At 47.2% G+C, this 14,061-nt stretch overlaps 1 protein-coding gene across 2 annotated transcripts in view; it reads left to right on the plus strand.

Annotated features, from left to right (window-relative positions):
• The window catches only part of PIAS3 (protein inhibitor of activated STAT 3), a 48,842-nt gene extending 41,314 nt beyond the window's left edge, over positions 1-7,528 (plus strand). For both annotated transcript variants that reach the window (XM_056852470.1, XM_056852469.1), the window contains 2 exons: positions 3,646-3,683; positions 7,256-7,528. In XM_056852470.1, the coding sequence (XP_056708448.1) occupies positions 3,646-3,683; positions 7,256-7,528 (311 nt within the window). The remainder of the gene's footprint in view (positions 1-3,645; positions 3,684-7,255) is intronic.
• Positions 7,529-14,061: the final 6,533 nt, after the last annotated feature.

Genomic DNA, 14,061 nt, shown 5'->3' on the forward strand with positions numbered 1-14,061 from the left:
TCTTCTGCAAGGGGGGAAAAGGTTCCTTTTCTCAGCAAAACAAACTCACATCTGCCTTGAATAGAGGCTGTTCCTGTCCGCGGGAGGGGGTGAATCGCCAGTCTTAGATCCTTCTGAGCTAGAGATCTACCAGGACCCACAAAGGGCCAGACCAAATGATTTCGCGGTCCTTAAACGGCCCCCGGGCCTGACGTTCCCCACCCGTTTTAAACAAAGGGAATATCAAGAGGCGTCTTTTGTGCTTCTCACAATCGCCTTGCTTTTAAATGCTGTTGAATCATTGCCTGCATTCGACTAAAAGAGCAACCGTGCTACCACCTGTCTTGTCCCTGTCATTCTGTCTTCCCTCAGAAGTGAAGATGGGTCAGGAAAGCAGGCTCGGCCCTATCCCTGAGGCGGCCAAGTGTCAGCTGAGCAGTTTGTAGTCTGGTCTACTTTAAAACTTATTGCACTGTTAATTAGTACCACAACCATCAACCCCCCCAACACACAGCTGTTCAAATAAGCCCACCAAAGTTTCTAGCCCTCGATAATGTTCCCTAGTCTGCCTGCCCCTACATGATGGTGGCCGGAAAAATGCACAACTTTGTAAAGTTTTCCAGTCTGGTTGCCTGGAGGCAATTGTGGGTGCTTGCGCGTCTGTCTGTTGCATGTTCTGTGACTTTTTGATGATCTTCTAGTCAGGCTCCCCTCTTCCCACTCTTATTTGACTCCCTGGGTTCTTAGTCAGTTGCTAAGCAAATAGAGCTTGATGAGGGAAATGGAAGCTTCCTCCCCCACCCCTGATTAGGAAGAAGACCGACTTCCAGGTAAGATGCAGAGGTTGCTCTGTACCAGTTTACCAGATCAAACCTTTGGCTGCAGAAATTGGTTCTAACCATTGGCTTGGGATGCACAGAGGGGTCTAGCTTGGCCAAGTTAGCTGGGAAAAGCCTCTTTAAACAACAGGACTGGGGAAAACCTGGCAGGAAAATGGGAGAGTTGGCCATTCAAAATGGAATAAAAAAGCCAATTTGTTTAAAGTATTAGTACTGCACCTATTAACATGCAGGATTTTCACAGCAACGTACAAGCAAATAAAGACAGAATTAAAACCCTGATGCAGAACAGACTACCGCTTACTTAAAATGAGCAGGAACAGTGGCATCAACAATTCAGAGTTTACCCACTAAAAACCTGGGCAAAACAGACAGGCTTTGATCCTGTGCCTGAAGCCTGACAATACAGGTGCCAGGTGAATAGCTGTGGGGAGGGAGTTCCCTAGACAAGATTCCACCATAGAGAAGGCCGTGCCTCTTGTAATCCCAGAGGGTAGCTGTGTTAGTTCTCTTGTAGCAAAATAAATCTGAATTCCAGTGGCACCTTAGAAGACTTGGCACCATCTGTTCCAGTGTGAGCTTTCATGAGTCGGAGCTCGCTGTGCCATCTGAAAAAGTGAGCTCTGGCTCGCAAACTCTGGAATAAACTTTGTTAGACTGTTATGGTGCCACTGGATTTCTGTTTTATCATGACTGTAATAGCCACCCACCTTTGTTTCTGAAGGCAGAAGCACACTGAAGAAGAGTTTTAACACAGGAGTGAATGTTGTCTGTTCCGTGACTGTTCTGTAACTTCGCAGCTTTTGGGCTCCTTATTTTCTTTCCCAGTGATACCGTTGTGAATTTCTGTAAACGTTGTTTATGTGAATGCATGCACAGTGCCTTCTGGTGATCATTGCATATGTATTCAGAACGTCCTCCACAAAAGGACTGACCTGTGTAAATGAAGCTCCTTTGCATGTGTTTGCCTTTTTTTTCTTGATTTGCTTCTGCTCATCCTGGGAAAGAAGCCCTGAAGCTCTTGCCTCCTCCTCCTAGTGTTTTCTACCAAATACGATTTCTCCAGGCGTTCTTCGTACACTTTGTAGCCTATTTGCAAAACCTTCAGGACTAGAGGTTTAAAAAACAAAAACAAAGGGAGAGAACTCCGTTTCTTGGGATGCTGTATTCTGTGGACTGTACCCAAAATCAATATGTGTTTTTAACGTCACAATTGTAAAATGCCAGAATACTGATGGTTACTATTAAGTGGGAAGATGCTGTTTTTGTGTGGGGTGGGGGAGTCTGACATCTTAAGAACATAAGAAGAACCCTGCTGGATCAGCCCTAGTGGTTTGTGTAGTCCAGCATCCTGTCTCACACGGTGGCCAACTGGTTCCTCTGGAGGGTCAATAACAGGGCATGGAGGACCAGGCCTTCCTCTGATGCTGGCCCTGGTATTCAGAGGTTGACTGCCTCTGAATGTTGAGGTTCTTGATAGCTCACCCTACCATTCTGCTTGTGTGTGGAGCCTCGTTAAGGAAATGTGAGTTGAGGATGGCAGGGGATGGCGGAGCCTGAAAATGGGAAAAGGCAAAGACGGAGAACAGGTCAGAGAAGCTCAACTAAGACTGGCCAGTGTTCTCCAGTTTTATCAAGTTGGCAATTTGTTGTGTCAGCTTTTGGCTGGTCAAATAGACCATATCAATAAATCCATTCATTCATTGACTGGCCAGTGGGTGGAGGATCTGGACAGGGGTGTGTGTGCTGACGCAGCCTAAAAAATGTTGAGTTGCATACTCTGAGCCATGCCCAGAGCTTGCTTCCCCCTCCCCCCTTGTGCTGCAGCACACAGACCCCCTTTCTGCTTCTGAGAGTCGGGACCATCACTGACAGCATAGGGAAGGAATTGGGGTCTGAAGGGGAAGGGAAAAAGTGGGTAAAAATCCCTGCCTTTAGCCTTCCACTGGCAGAAAAGTAGTTTGATACAATCCCTTTGATGCAGTGTTAGAGACCAAACAGACTCTTCTTCTATAATCTATTTGTGCCAGTAGAGCAAGGAAAGGGGGGGGTGGCGCCTGGGGAAGACGTGGGCTTACTGGGGTAGGGAGAAGGAAGCTCTCTGCACATGTTCAGAGTTGCTGTTTATTACACAAGCATGAATGCCGAGAGAGTCCCGAGCAGTGTGGAGGTTTTGAGGTTGACTTCATCTTCCATTTATGCATCTTTTGATTTTATTATTATTATTATTATTATTATTATTATTATTGAATTTGGTGTGAAGCTGTAAAAACACCACCCAGAGAACAGAGTTGTGCTTTAAAAAAAATATATGAACTGCCAATAGAACGGGCTCGAAAAATCCACCCCAGAGCCCAAAGAGCCCAGGAGGATTAACTGCCAATTCCAAATCCAGCCCACTGAGAAAGACCTTGTTCTACTTACAAACTATGTTTTGGCACTTCTGGAGTTCTCTTAAAGCTGTTATTTTGCGGGTGGTTTTGAATACCTTCTTCTCCCTCCAGCTTCTTGCAACGTTTTCTGAAAAAAGCTTGAAACTTAAGTGGCGCTTTTCTCGCCAGCAGATTCAAACTGTGGTCCAGTTTGACTTTACTCCTTCCAAGTTTCCCGTCCCTCAGAGCAGCAGGGGTTGTGTGGCAAAGACCAGATTAGCATCTCCGAGCCCTCCCCCAACCAATTGGATAGTGGAGACCCGGGTCCCATTTCAGAACATCCTGCCTTTACTGAAATATCCCACCCCCCTTCTTTTAATCCCTGCCTTCCCCCCCCCCCCCCCAATATGTTTATTTTATCATTAAGGTTATTTTTCCCCTTTTCATTTTTCTAGGTCTGGATTTGTTTTCCTTCCTTCAAAGTGAAAATCAGGTATGTTTTTTTCCCCCTCTCTCACTCACTCCTGTCTTCCATTTCCCCACCTTCTCCTTCATCAAATCAGTAAAATGGTAGGCAGGGGAAGCGAGGCACTTCTTCTCCTTCTCCACTTTTAGCCATGAAGCATTTCTGTGGCTCCTTAACCAGCCTGGCAAACTTTTCAAAGGAAAGTGTGGCCTAGCAACAGAAGGAGATTTTCCTTCCGCTTTCCTTTCTGGAGTCTTGATTTGGCTCTCTCTCGTTGGTAACAGCAGAGGATTCTTCCTCTCTTTGGGGGACTCTTTGTTTCAGAAATGAGGAGGTTTAGTAAAGTCAAGGGTCTCGCAAGGAGCCTGATTGAGTGGGTGGGTCAGGATGGGCGCTTTTAAACTTCCTTGAGTTTGCTGAGGAGCTGGTGTCTAGCACGTCTCAGCTTTTAGAAAGCTTCTCTTGATGGGAAACCTCAGCAGAGTTGAAACTAACCAGAAGAAAGTCAGCTTTCGTAGTGGGAGGGAGGTTGGTCAATCTAGTGCTTGGACACTGGGCCTGCCCCTACTTGGCCTCCTCTTTACATAAGAACATAAGAAAAGCCCTGCTGGATCAGACCAAGGCCCATCAAGTGCAGCAGTCTGTTTACACAGTGGCCAACTAGGTGCATCCAGGAAGCCCACAAGCAAGACAACTGCGGCGGCGTTATCCTGCCTGTGTTCCAAAGCACCTAATATCATAGGCCTGCTCTTCTGATACTGGAGAGAATAGGTATGCATCATGACTAAGTATCCATTTTGACTAGTAGCCCTTCTCCAAACCGCCATTTACTAGTAGTCTTTCTCCAAACCGCCATTCCTTTTCTATCTCAGCAACCATTTGCAGCCCATAAACCAGAAGTTCCTGCAGCAGTTGCCTTGTCTACCTGAATGGGAATATAGCCATACCTGGTTTCATCTGAGATGAGCCATGTGAACTGTGTCTCAGTGTCTGACACTTCTCCTTTTGGGCAATGTTCATGCATTGAACAGCACTTCTTAAAAAACAACAATTCTTGCACAGTTTTATGAAAAAGGTGAAGCACCCTTTGATTTCCTGCTAGAGTTGGGGGAAGGGGTGTGGGAAGGTTGACAGGGAGGGGGTCTGATGAGACCTTGGTAAACTGGTACATAGCTACTCCCTTTCCTATTCCTGGGATAATACAGAGTTGGCTTTCCTGGTGGCTTAGCATGCATATGGGGCAGGGGACAGATTCGTGGCCTAATAAACGTTTGCTTAATTCAGAGATGCTCTGGATGGGTCTTGGGGATGCACCATGTTTGAGCCATTTATTTGTGACCAAGAGGTAATTTTTGTCTTTCCACAATGTCAAATCAGGTTTATTTACGGTCAGAGTCCAGCATCAGTTGACATAGTTACAGCCATATTAAAATTATCGGATATCACCATTACAATAATACAGCACATCTCTAAATCTTTAGTCTAAATACATGACTTGTACTCTACTCCATTTTACGGGCAAGGTCATCTCCTCATCATACACACCTGCACACAATTTGTTAAGCAAAGAGTACATTTAAAACACCTAAATCTCTATACATTAACTGTTTCTACAATGTGTGGGTATTGCCTCTGGAGCTGCTTGCTCTGAGCATCCACCTACCGTGCACATGCTCTCTGCCCGCTGTTTATAGCGGACTGGCTTATAACTGGGGTTGATTGAGGGCACGAGGGGGACAGCAATCCTTTTCGACCCTGGGAAAAGTAGATTTTTTCTATTTTTCCTGTCCTGTAATTCTCTAAACCAGGAGCGCAACATTGGCTAATTAATTGGTTACATTAACTGTTTATGAAGTCGAGTGGTCACCCGCTTGAAGAAACCTTAGTTGACGAATCAGTGCAGTAATTCAGTTTGCACATGAATAAATCATGTTTTCTTTATTTTCCATGATGTGCTCATATGTCCGAGTTGGCATCCTTTATTTATTTATTTAATTTCCTTCATTTATACTCCACATTTCTCCCCAACGGGGATCCAAGGTGGCTTACAACAGTCTTCCCATCTACTTTTAATCTTCACAACAACCCTGTGAGGTAGGCTAGGCTGAGAAAGCCCCTGTGCTGCTTCCCTGCTCAAATTATTCCCCCGCCCAGAGCTAAACTAAAGACTGGGGGGCCAGACTGTTTATTAAACAGGGAGAGATCCATGTATGACAATACAATGTACTCTTAATTGTAGGATTTTATGTTACATCTTTGGTCATGCAAAGCACTGATAAGTCACAGCCAACTTACGGCAACCCTGTAGCGTTTTCAAGGCAAGAGGCGTTCAGAGGTGGGTTTGCCATCGCCTGCCTCTGTATCGCGACCCGGGACTTCTTTGGTGGTCTCCCATCCAAGTACTAACCAGGACCCTGCTTAGCATCTGAGATCTGATGGGATCAGGCTAGCCTGGGCCCTTCCTGGTTAGGGCACATGCATTTTTGCAATAATGCAAAGGATCCACATCTTTGTATATTAGGTCCCGTTCCTTTATTTCAGGATCCCCTGGTGTTCAAATTCAAAACTAAGAAGTAAAAACAAAAAACCCATAAGGAGATCCATGATTGCTTTCCATCCCCCACCCCCTGACTAGATGCAGCAGGATATCAACTGGGGAATGGACGGTGGGGTCGGGAGGGTTTAACCCCCCTCCCCTGTGCTGTTTTCCCAGTTTAAACCACACACAGCCAGGTTGCTATTTTCTCTGTGGAGGAAGACACGAGTACTGTATGGATACATCTCTCCCCCCCCCCCCCATAACAAGTAATAGCAACTTGAGGGGGCAGTTTAGATCAGTGTAATGGCAGTGGGCCCTGACCTGGATGGGCCAAACTGGCCTGAATTTCACCAGATGTTGGAAGCTACGCGGGGGTCGGCCCTGGTCTGTACTTGGATAGGAAACCATCAAGGAAGTCCAGGGCTGCTATGCAGAGGCAGGTAACGGCAAACCACCTCTGCTCATCTCTTGCCTTGAAAACCCCATGAGGGTCGCCACACGTTGGTTGTGACCTGATGGCCCTTTACATGCCCACAACAGCATTGGGGTGGGGGTAGAAAAAGAAAGAGTTGGTTTTCATACGCCGACTTTCTCTACCACTTAAGGGAGAATCAAACCGGCTTACAATCCCCTTCCCTTCCTCTTCTCACAACAGATACCCTGTGAGGTAGGTGGGGCTGAGAGAGCTGTGAATATCCCAAGGTCATCCAGCTGGCTTCATGTGGAGGAGCAGGGAAATAAATCCAGTTCACCAGATTCGCCTCCGCCGCTCACGTGGAGGAGTGGGGAATCAAATCCAGTTTTCCAGATCAGAGTCCACCGCTCTTAACCACTATACCACGCTGGCTTCCCAGCCCCTGGGCTACTTCCCTGTCCAAATTGTCTGTCCCTCCCCCCGTGCATTTACTTTTTTTTTAAAGGAGATTCACCACTATAGTATGTACATTTTAGCCTTTGTACATCCCTGGTAATTTTCCTTTGCCTTTGTGTCTGCGGGTAGCCTTTCAGAAGGGAGAAATGATCCATTTCTTTTCCTTTGTTTCCCCCCCTCCCCAAACAGCATTACAGCCCTTCCGTGATCACCTCCCTGGATGAGCAGGACAGCCTGAGCCACTTCTTCCAGTACCGGGGCCCCTCTCCGCATTTCATGAACCCCCTCGCTCCTGTCGTGGTGGGATCCCACGGCACAGTTGGGTCCCCCTCTGGAGGCCGCCTGAACAGCGTTGTGTCTTCTCCTTCTGCGGCTTTGCGGGAGAACCACGGGCACAACAGCACGGTGGGGGGCAGTCCTGTCTTGCCAAGTTGCCGGCCAGATATAATCTCGCTAGACTAAACCGTGGTGGGCTGGTGCGGATTTCTTTCCTCCTCGACTGAGAGAGAGAGACACACACACAAAAAGTGGATTTTACCCAGATCAGCTTGAAAAAAGATGAATGAGAATCTTCTCACTGGCATTCTGGACTTGGGTGTCTTCTGTCGGTTCTGCATGAGATTCAGAAGGACGTGGAATCCAGCATTGCCTGGAGAATTTAGTGCCCTGAGAATGTTATGTTTTCACTGGTTTATTTTAAAATCATGTTTCTAGCCCCTGTGGTTTCTGAGAGAGATGCTTGGAAGTGCATGGGTGATGCCTGGTGAACTCTCAGCAGACAGGAGCCGTTGCTGAAATAAGGTTTCCAGCAGTTATGGGGCAGGGTCTTCGTGCCCCCTGACTTAACAGAAGTGGAAGTACTTAACACAAAGTTATCAAAACCGATGCATCATCTCTTCGAGGTTGCGGAATTTAGCACTTCTGGGTGCAAAAGCAGGGTTTCCTTAGCACAGAATTGTACGCAATCTGGTTTGCCGTTTTTGGTGCAGAGTGTTGGTAAAACTGGTGGCACCTTGACTTTACCCAGATGGCTCTTAATTGTCTGTAAACAGCATATGTTTGGGGGCAGCCGCACCCAGTGCTTTGGCAGCCCAGCAGCTGGTGGCTGCAAAGGACAACTGGGCATGGGGCAGAATATCTCGTTTTGGACCAAGTTAGCCTGACATTGAAAGGCTGCAAGCTTTCGAGGTCTCAGCATTCTTCAAGGCAGAAATATGCACCTGACGAAGAGTCCTGCAGAACTCAAAAAAGTTGTGTGCCAGTCTAGGTTCCTTTAACCCCAAATACTTATTTCTTTATTCTGTTACCTGAGCTGGTCAGTATAACTTGTTTGGTAGGCCGGTCAGCCATTGAGAGACTGTAATGCAGTGTAGGCATGCCACCGCCAGCCTGCGAAGCCATGGACTGCATTCCAGAAGCCAGCATTTTCTCACCTGTCTGCACCATGGTTCCCCTCCCTCCCCAACATTACCCATGGCTTAGCATTACGTGAGCCTCGGTAATAATCATGGTTCCTTCAACATTTCCAGGGTATAAGCTTTTGAGAATCAGAGCTCTTTTCGTCAGATAGTTGTTGGAATAGATTGTTTTAATGCATTAATGCACAGATCTAGCAATTCCTGATTTTTTAAAAAAGCCCCTTCAAGCGGAGGGGAGGGAATGGTGGCCGCAGGAGGAGTCGCGAGGCAAGGAGGGTTTGAGAGAAAACTGCTGTGAGGACGCTTCTTTGTCGCTGCAAACGCCTCTGTGTTTTCAGCAGCGAGAGCGACACAGAATCATCTTTGTGCGGAAGCAGCCGTAGCGAGTTTGTAAACCGTGCTCATGAGAGAGCCTAGTTTGCATTCACCCTGGTTTTAGATTGGCCCGTGCGGAACGTCAAGCCAAAGGTTGGTGCCAATGAAGGAAGGGGGAGGGTGTGATTCTGGAGAAAAGGCAGCAGACAGACAGTGAACACTCTTCCTCTAGGCAGAGGCCTGCTTTGCAAAACAGGTTTGCAAGGTGCTGACGATAAGATTCCACACACACCGGTGTTTGGAAATCAGACAGCTCTGCCAAGACCTTAAAAAAAAGGGGGTGTTCTGGCTACAAAATCATGCATCATGTAGCCCAGAAAACCTGGCTTGCCACCGGTAATACTTCCTTGTAGATCTGGACAAGTGTAATTTATTCTGCCTTTAAGTTGTGCTTCCTGGATCTCTGGTTTTGCGGTGAAACGCCCAGCGTCTCCATGTGGGAAGCAGACCCATGTCAGGCCTGTGAGTTTTCCCCGTGTGTCGCTGTGTTTTTAAATTCTTGCCCATCCATCCCTGTTTGTGGCCCATGACTCTGCCCAGTCTCTCGACTGTTGTTACGATAATGTATTTTTTTAAGCTGTAGGCCTAAAGCTTCCTCCCCTTCCGTTCCTCTTAACATATTTCCTACCAGTCTTGTACAGAGAACAAATGATATCTTTATCTATATATATATATATATATATATTATAATAATCTATATTTTCAGTTTTTGTACATACAAAACTCCAAAGATCTCTTTCTGATTTTCTTCTTCTTTTCTTTGAGGACTAAATGAAGGTTGCGCCTTCCTGCCTGCACATGGTGCGTGCTTGTGGGTGGGGTAGCGCATCGTCCATTGCACAACTTATTTATGTATTTAAGTGTACTGTGTGTGTGCATATGTGTTAAGGTTGTAGCAGCTACTTCCTAGCCTGAATCTCACCGTTTTACCTGTTCTTGCGTTCTCAAGGCCGGTTGACACATTTCCCAGTGTTGTGAGAAGAGATATTGCAGAGACTCCTGCTCTTTAAAATACAGGCATTGGCAGTTCGTAATGCACATCTCCTTCTTTATGGTCTCTCTGCTTTGCGCACGTAGAATGTGGCAAGGCTGTACGGTGTGTTGATCAGAACCTTCTAGACCTAGAAAACTTTGGCACTAAGCGCAACATCTCCTTGTTTGGTTGCTTAGGAGAAGAAGAAACAGGCCAAAACGGAAGTCAGTTTTGAAGTTGGACGGGACCTGTGGTTTAGGTTGAATTCCACTCGGTAGAGACAGCGTGGTGTGGTGGTTAAGAGTGGTGGTTTGGAGCGGTGGACTCTGATCTGGAGAACCGGGTTTGATTCCCCACTCCTCCACGTGAGCGGCGGAGGCTAATCTGGTGAACTGGATGTGTTTCCCCACTCCTACACATGAATCCAGCTGGGTGACCTTGGGCTAGTCACAGTTACCTTAGAGCTCTCTCAGCCCCACCTACCTCACAGGGTGTCTGTTGTGGGGAAGGGAAGGAGATTGTAAGCCGGTTTGAGTCTTCCTTAAGTGGTAGAGAAAGTCGGCATATAAAAACCAACTCTTCTACTACTACTGAGGAGGAGGATCCCAATGGCTTGGAATATGGAGGAGACACCGAATCTGAGCGGAGAGCCTGTTTCCAAAAACATACCCCAAAGTCACAAGGAGTGGTTTATTACAGCCTGTAAATATTCAGCAGTGATGCCACCTGAATGGCCATCTGTGCCAGGTAACACCACAGTTCTGGCACTGTCTGAAAAGCCACAGACAAGAAGAATTGCATAAAAAACTGTTGAAAGGTTTGGAAAAGAAGCGCAGCTCACAACATTCCAGGACTGCTGCTGCGTGGCAGTCGGGGAATGGAATAGGTGACTTCGGCTCAGTCCGCTTGAGGCATGTGTATTACTGGGGCTGTCCGCGGGATTGAGCAGAGTCCTTGCCAGCAATAACTTTCGGCTTAGCTCTACAATTGATACTCTGTATTCGTACCTGGGTGACTGCACTGCGTGACCATTCAAAGAACACCATTTACAGGTGAGCAGCCTTTTCCTCGTAATAAAAGGTGAATTGCAGCCTCAAGTTCTTTTGTGGATCGGATATACTGTCTGAGCTGGAGAATCGTAGAATTGGAAGGGGCCATACAGGCCACCCAGTCCAACCCCGTTTAATGCAGGATCAGCCTACAGCATTCCTGACAAGTGCTTGTCCAGCCTCTGCCAGTGAGGGGGAGCCCACCACCTCCCTAGGTAGCTGATTCCACTGCTGAACAACTCTTACTGTAAAAATTTTCCTAATATCCAGCTGGTACCTTTCCGCCCACAATTTATACCCATTATTGCGAGTCCTATCCTCAGCTGCCAGCAGGAACAGCTCCCTGCCTTCCTCTGACAGCCCTTCAAATACTTCAAGAGAGCAATCATGTCCCCCCTCAACCTCCAGACTAAACATTCCCAACTCAGTCTTTCCTCATCGGGCTTGGTCTCCAGGAACACCCCTCCTCCCTGACCCTTCTTATGTGATGGTGTGGTCAAGTAGCTGGGAACTACATTTCCCAGGGTGCACCTCTGGCATGCCTTGAACATCGTCAGAACCACTGGTAACGGGCTGGGGAAGTTCTCTGCAAATAAGCTTTTTAAGATAGCCATTCACCTCTTTCCCTGCCATAGCAGGTGACAAACAAGTGCCTGGAGTTATTTACTGTTCCCTCGTTGAAATCACCGGGACTTCAATGCTCAGCTTTAGAGTGGCCCCCAAAGTTTGGTATCACGATGACGGAAAAATGTCTTTGCTGCATTCTGTGCTCCTGTTTTAGCAGTTTTTAATATATTCCACTGCTGAGATTTTCATGCTGCATTTCACAGGACAGAATCAGAATCATAGAGTTGGAAGGGACCACAAGGGTCATGTAGTCCAACCCCCAGCTCAAAGCAGAAATTTCACAGCCATTTCAGAGATGCTTTGTGTAAAAATTAATGACCTTGCCTTAAGAACTGTGAGGGGTTTCCAACTACTTGTATTTTGGCTTGGTTTGAGACAGAATGGCATAGGAAGAGGGGCTGTGGTTACTAACCTCCAGGTGGGGCCTGGAGATATCCCAGAATTACAGCTGTTCTCTCGGCTTCAGCTCCCCTGGAGTTTATCTCCAACCCCCGCCCCCCCTTTATTGCCTTCCCATCCATATACCCAATTTGCCTTCTGTTGCTCCTCTTTGTTCCCCCAGGCCTTGCCTGAAAATTCCAGAAGTCTTTGAGAGCACGAAACTTTACAAAGCCGCATTGCAAAATAATCCCCCCCTTTCCCAGTCCATTTATCTTATCTGAGCTAACAGGCCCCGTGCTTCATGCAATACGGTTTCGAACGAGGGAGCAACACCATTCAGAGGCACTAGCCAAGTCACAGCGTTGGAACCTGGACTCGCTTTTCCCCCCACCACCATTGGCCTTCCACTGTGTTTAGGTATCCGTTTTATGAAGGATGTGTTCAGAAGGGAAGGCCTTGTGCAAATTATGCAGCTGTTTAAATACTTTGTACATATTAATCCTCCTGCAGCCGCAGGAGGGGTGACTTTTTTTAAAAAAACAATCCTCTCAATAACGTGAGCAAACATTTTATCAGTGTCCCTTCAAATGACAGAAGAAGAACCGCCTTGTGTAAACTGGCCCTTTCTCTTCGGTTTATTTATTATCTGTTAAAGCCCCAGCTTGTTTTACCAAGTGGGAGCTATTGTGTATATGCAAACTACTTTTTAGATAAAATAAAATGCTTGGAAAAGAAACCGCCCAGAGTTGTAGTTATTAAGGGCTTCAATCACCCACACCGAGAGCTGACTGGTACCGTGTTTTCTTCCATCTTCCTTCCTTCCTGGCAGCAAAGCAGGCCTGTAAGGGTTGAAGAAACAGTGTAAGGGAGTAGTCCCTGGGGGCTGAGGACTTCTTAAGGGTGGTGGAGTGTGCTTTCTACTGAATGAGACCCTTGGTCCATCAAAGTCAGTATTGTCTACTCAGACTGGCAGCGGCTCTCCAGGGTCTCAGGCAGAGGTCTTTCCCACCACCTTCATGACTAGTCCCTTTAACTGGAGATGGCGGGGATTGAACCTGGGACTTTCTGCATGCCAAGCAGATGCTCTACCACTGAGCCACTGCTACTTCTGAACAGCCTCAGCCACTCCAGGATGCCGGGACTTCGTGTTCCGCATAGTCTGGACAAGGCAATGCAATAATTATTCCATTGTACAGAGTGGACAAGTTGCCATCTTGTCACCTCACAGTTCAAGACATATGCAGATAAAATGGTAGCAAGCTGTGCGGGGGGGTGGAGAGATGCTGCTACAGCTCTTTGGAAGAAGTGTGAGATTAAAGTGGGACCAGTAAAACTGAATTTCTGGCAAATGAGTCAGAGGCTTACACCGACAAGAGGACAGAAGACAACATGCGATCGGTTACTAAAGGGACCCATAACAGCCTGAGAGAGTCTGATCGCAGCTATTACCTTCCCTGAGGAAAATGAAAGACAGCGAGGAGAAGGAGAAGGCCAGGCCAGGGGGCTCGTGCCCTCAGTTTCCAAAGACGACATCAATTATCTGAGAGGATTCCATTGAGACAGCCCCTTCTATGGGGTTATTTAAAGACCAGGACACTCTGAGGGGAAAAAAGAAGCCCAAGCCAGTGGGGATGCATGGCCTCCACTGGTGAGGAGACTACCAACGGCCTGACAAGAGTGCCCCCCCCCCCCGGTACAAAAACCAGAACCTGCCTTGAGCGACTTGGCCGAACACGTGAAGCTGCCTTATACAGAATCAGAGCCTTGGTCCATCAAAGTCAGTATTGTCTACCCTGACAGGCAGCAGCTTCTCCAGGGTCTCAGGCAGAGGTCTTTCCCATCCCCTACTTGCCTGGTCCCTTGAACTGGAGATGCTGGGGACTGAACCTGGGACCTTCTGCATGCCAAGCAGATGCTCTACCATTGAGCCACAGCGGTATACTAAGTGCAGCAACTAGACAGGACCCAGCAGCACACTTAAAGGGCTGTTTAAAAAAAACAAAACACCTTTTTAATTATTTGCACAGAACCCCGACTGCATTCCACTCCCTTTCTGCAGTCCCAATACCACTAACTTCTCAATACCAATATCCCTTGCCTGTGCATACTAGCCCATATCTTGTATATCCAGTAACTGTACATCTGAAACACACAATTCCCAACAGGAATGCA

The sequence above is a fragment of the Euleptes europaea genome, chromosome 7 (genome assembly GCF_029931775.1).
Source record: "Euleptes europaea isolate rEulEur1 chromosome 7, rEulEur1.hap1, whole genome shotgun sequence".
Classification (NCBI taxonomy): Eukaryota; Metazoa; Chordata; class Lepidosauria; order Squamata; family Sphaerodactylidae; genus Euleptes; species Euleptes europaea.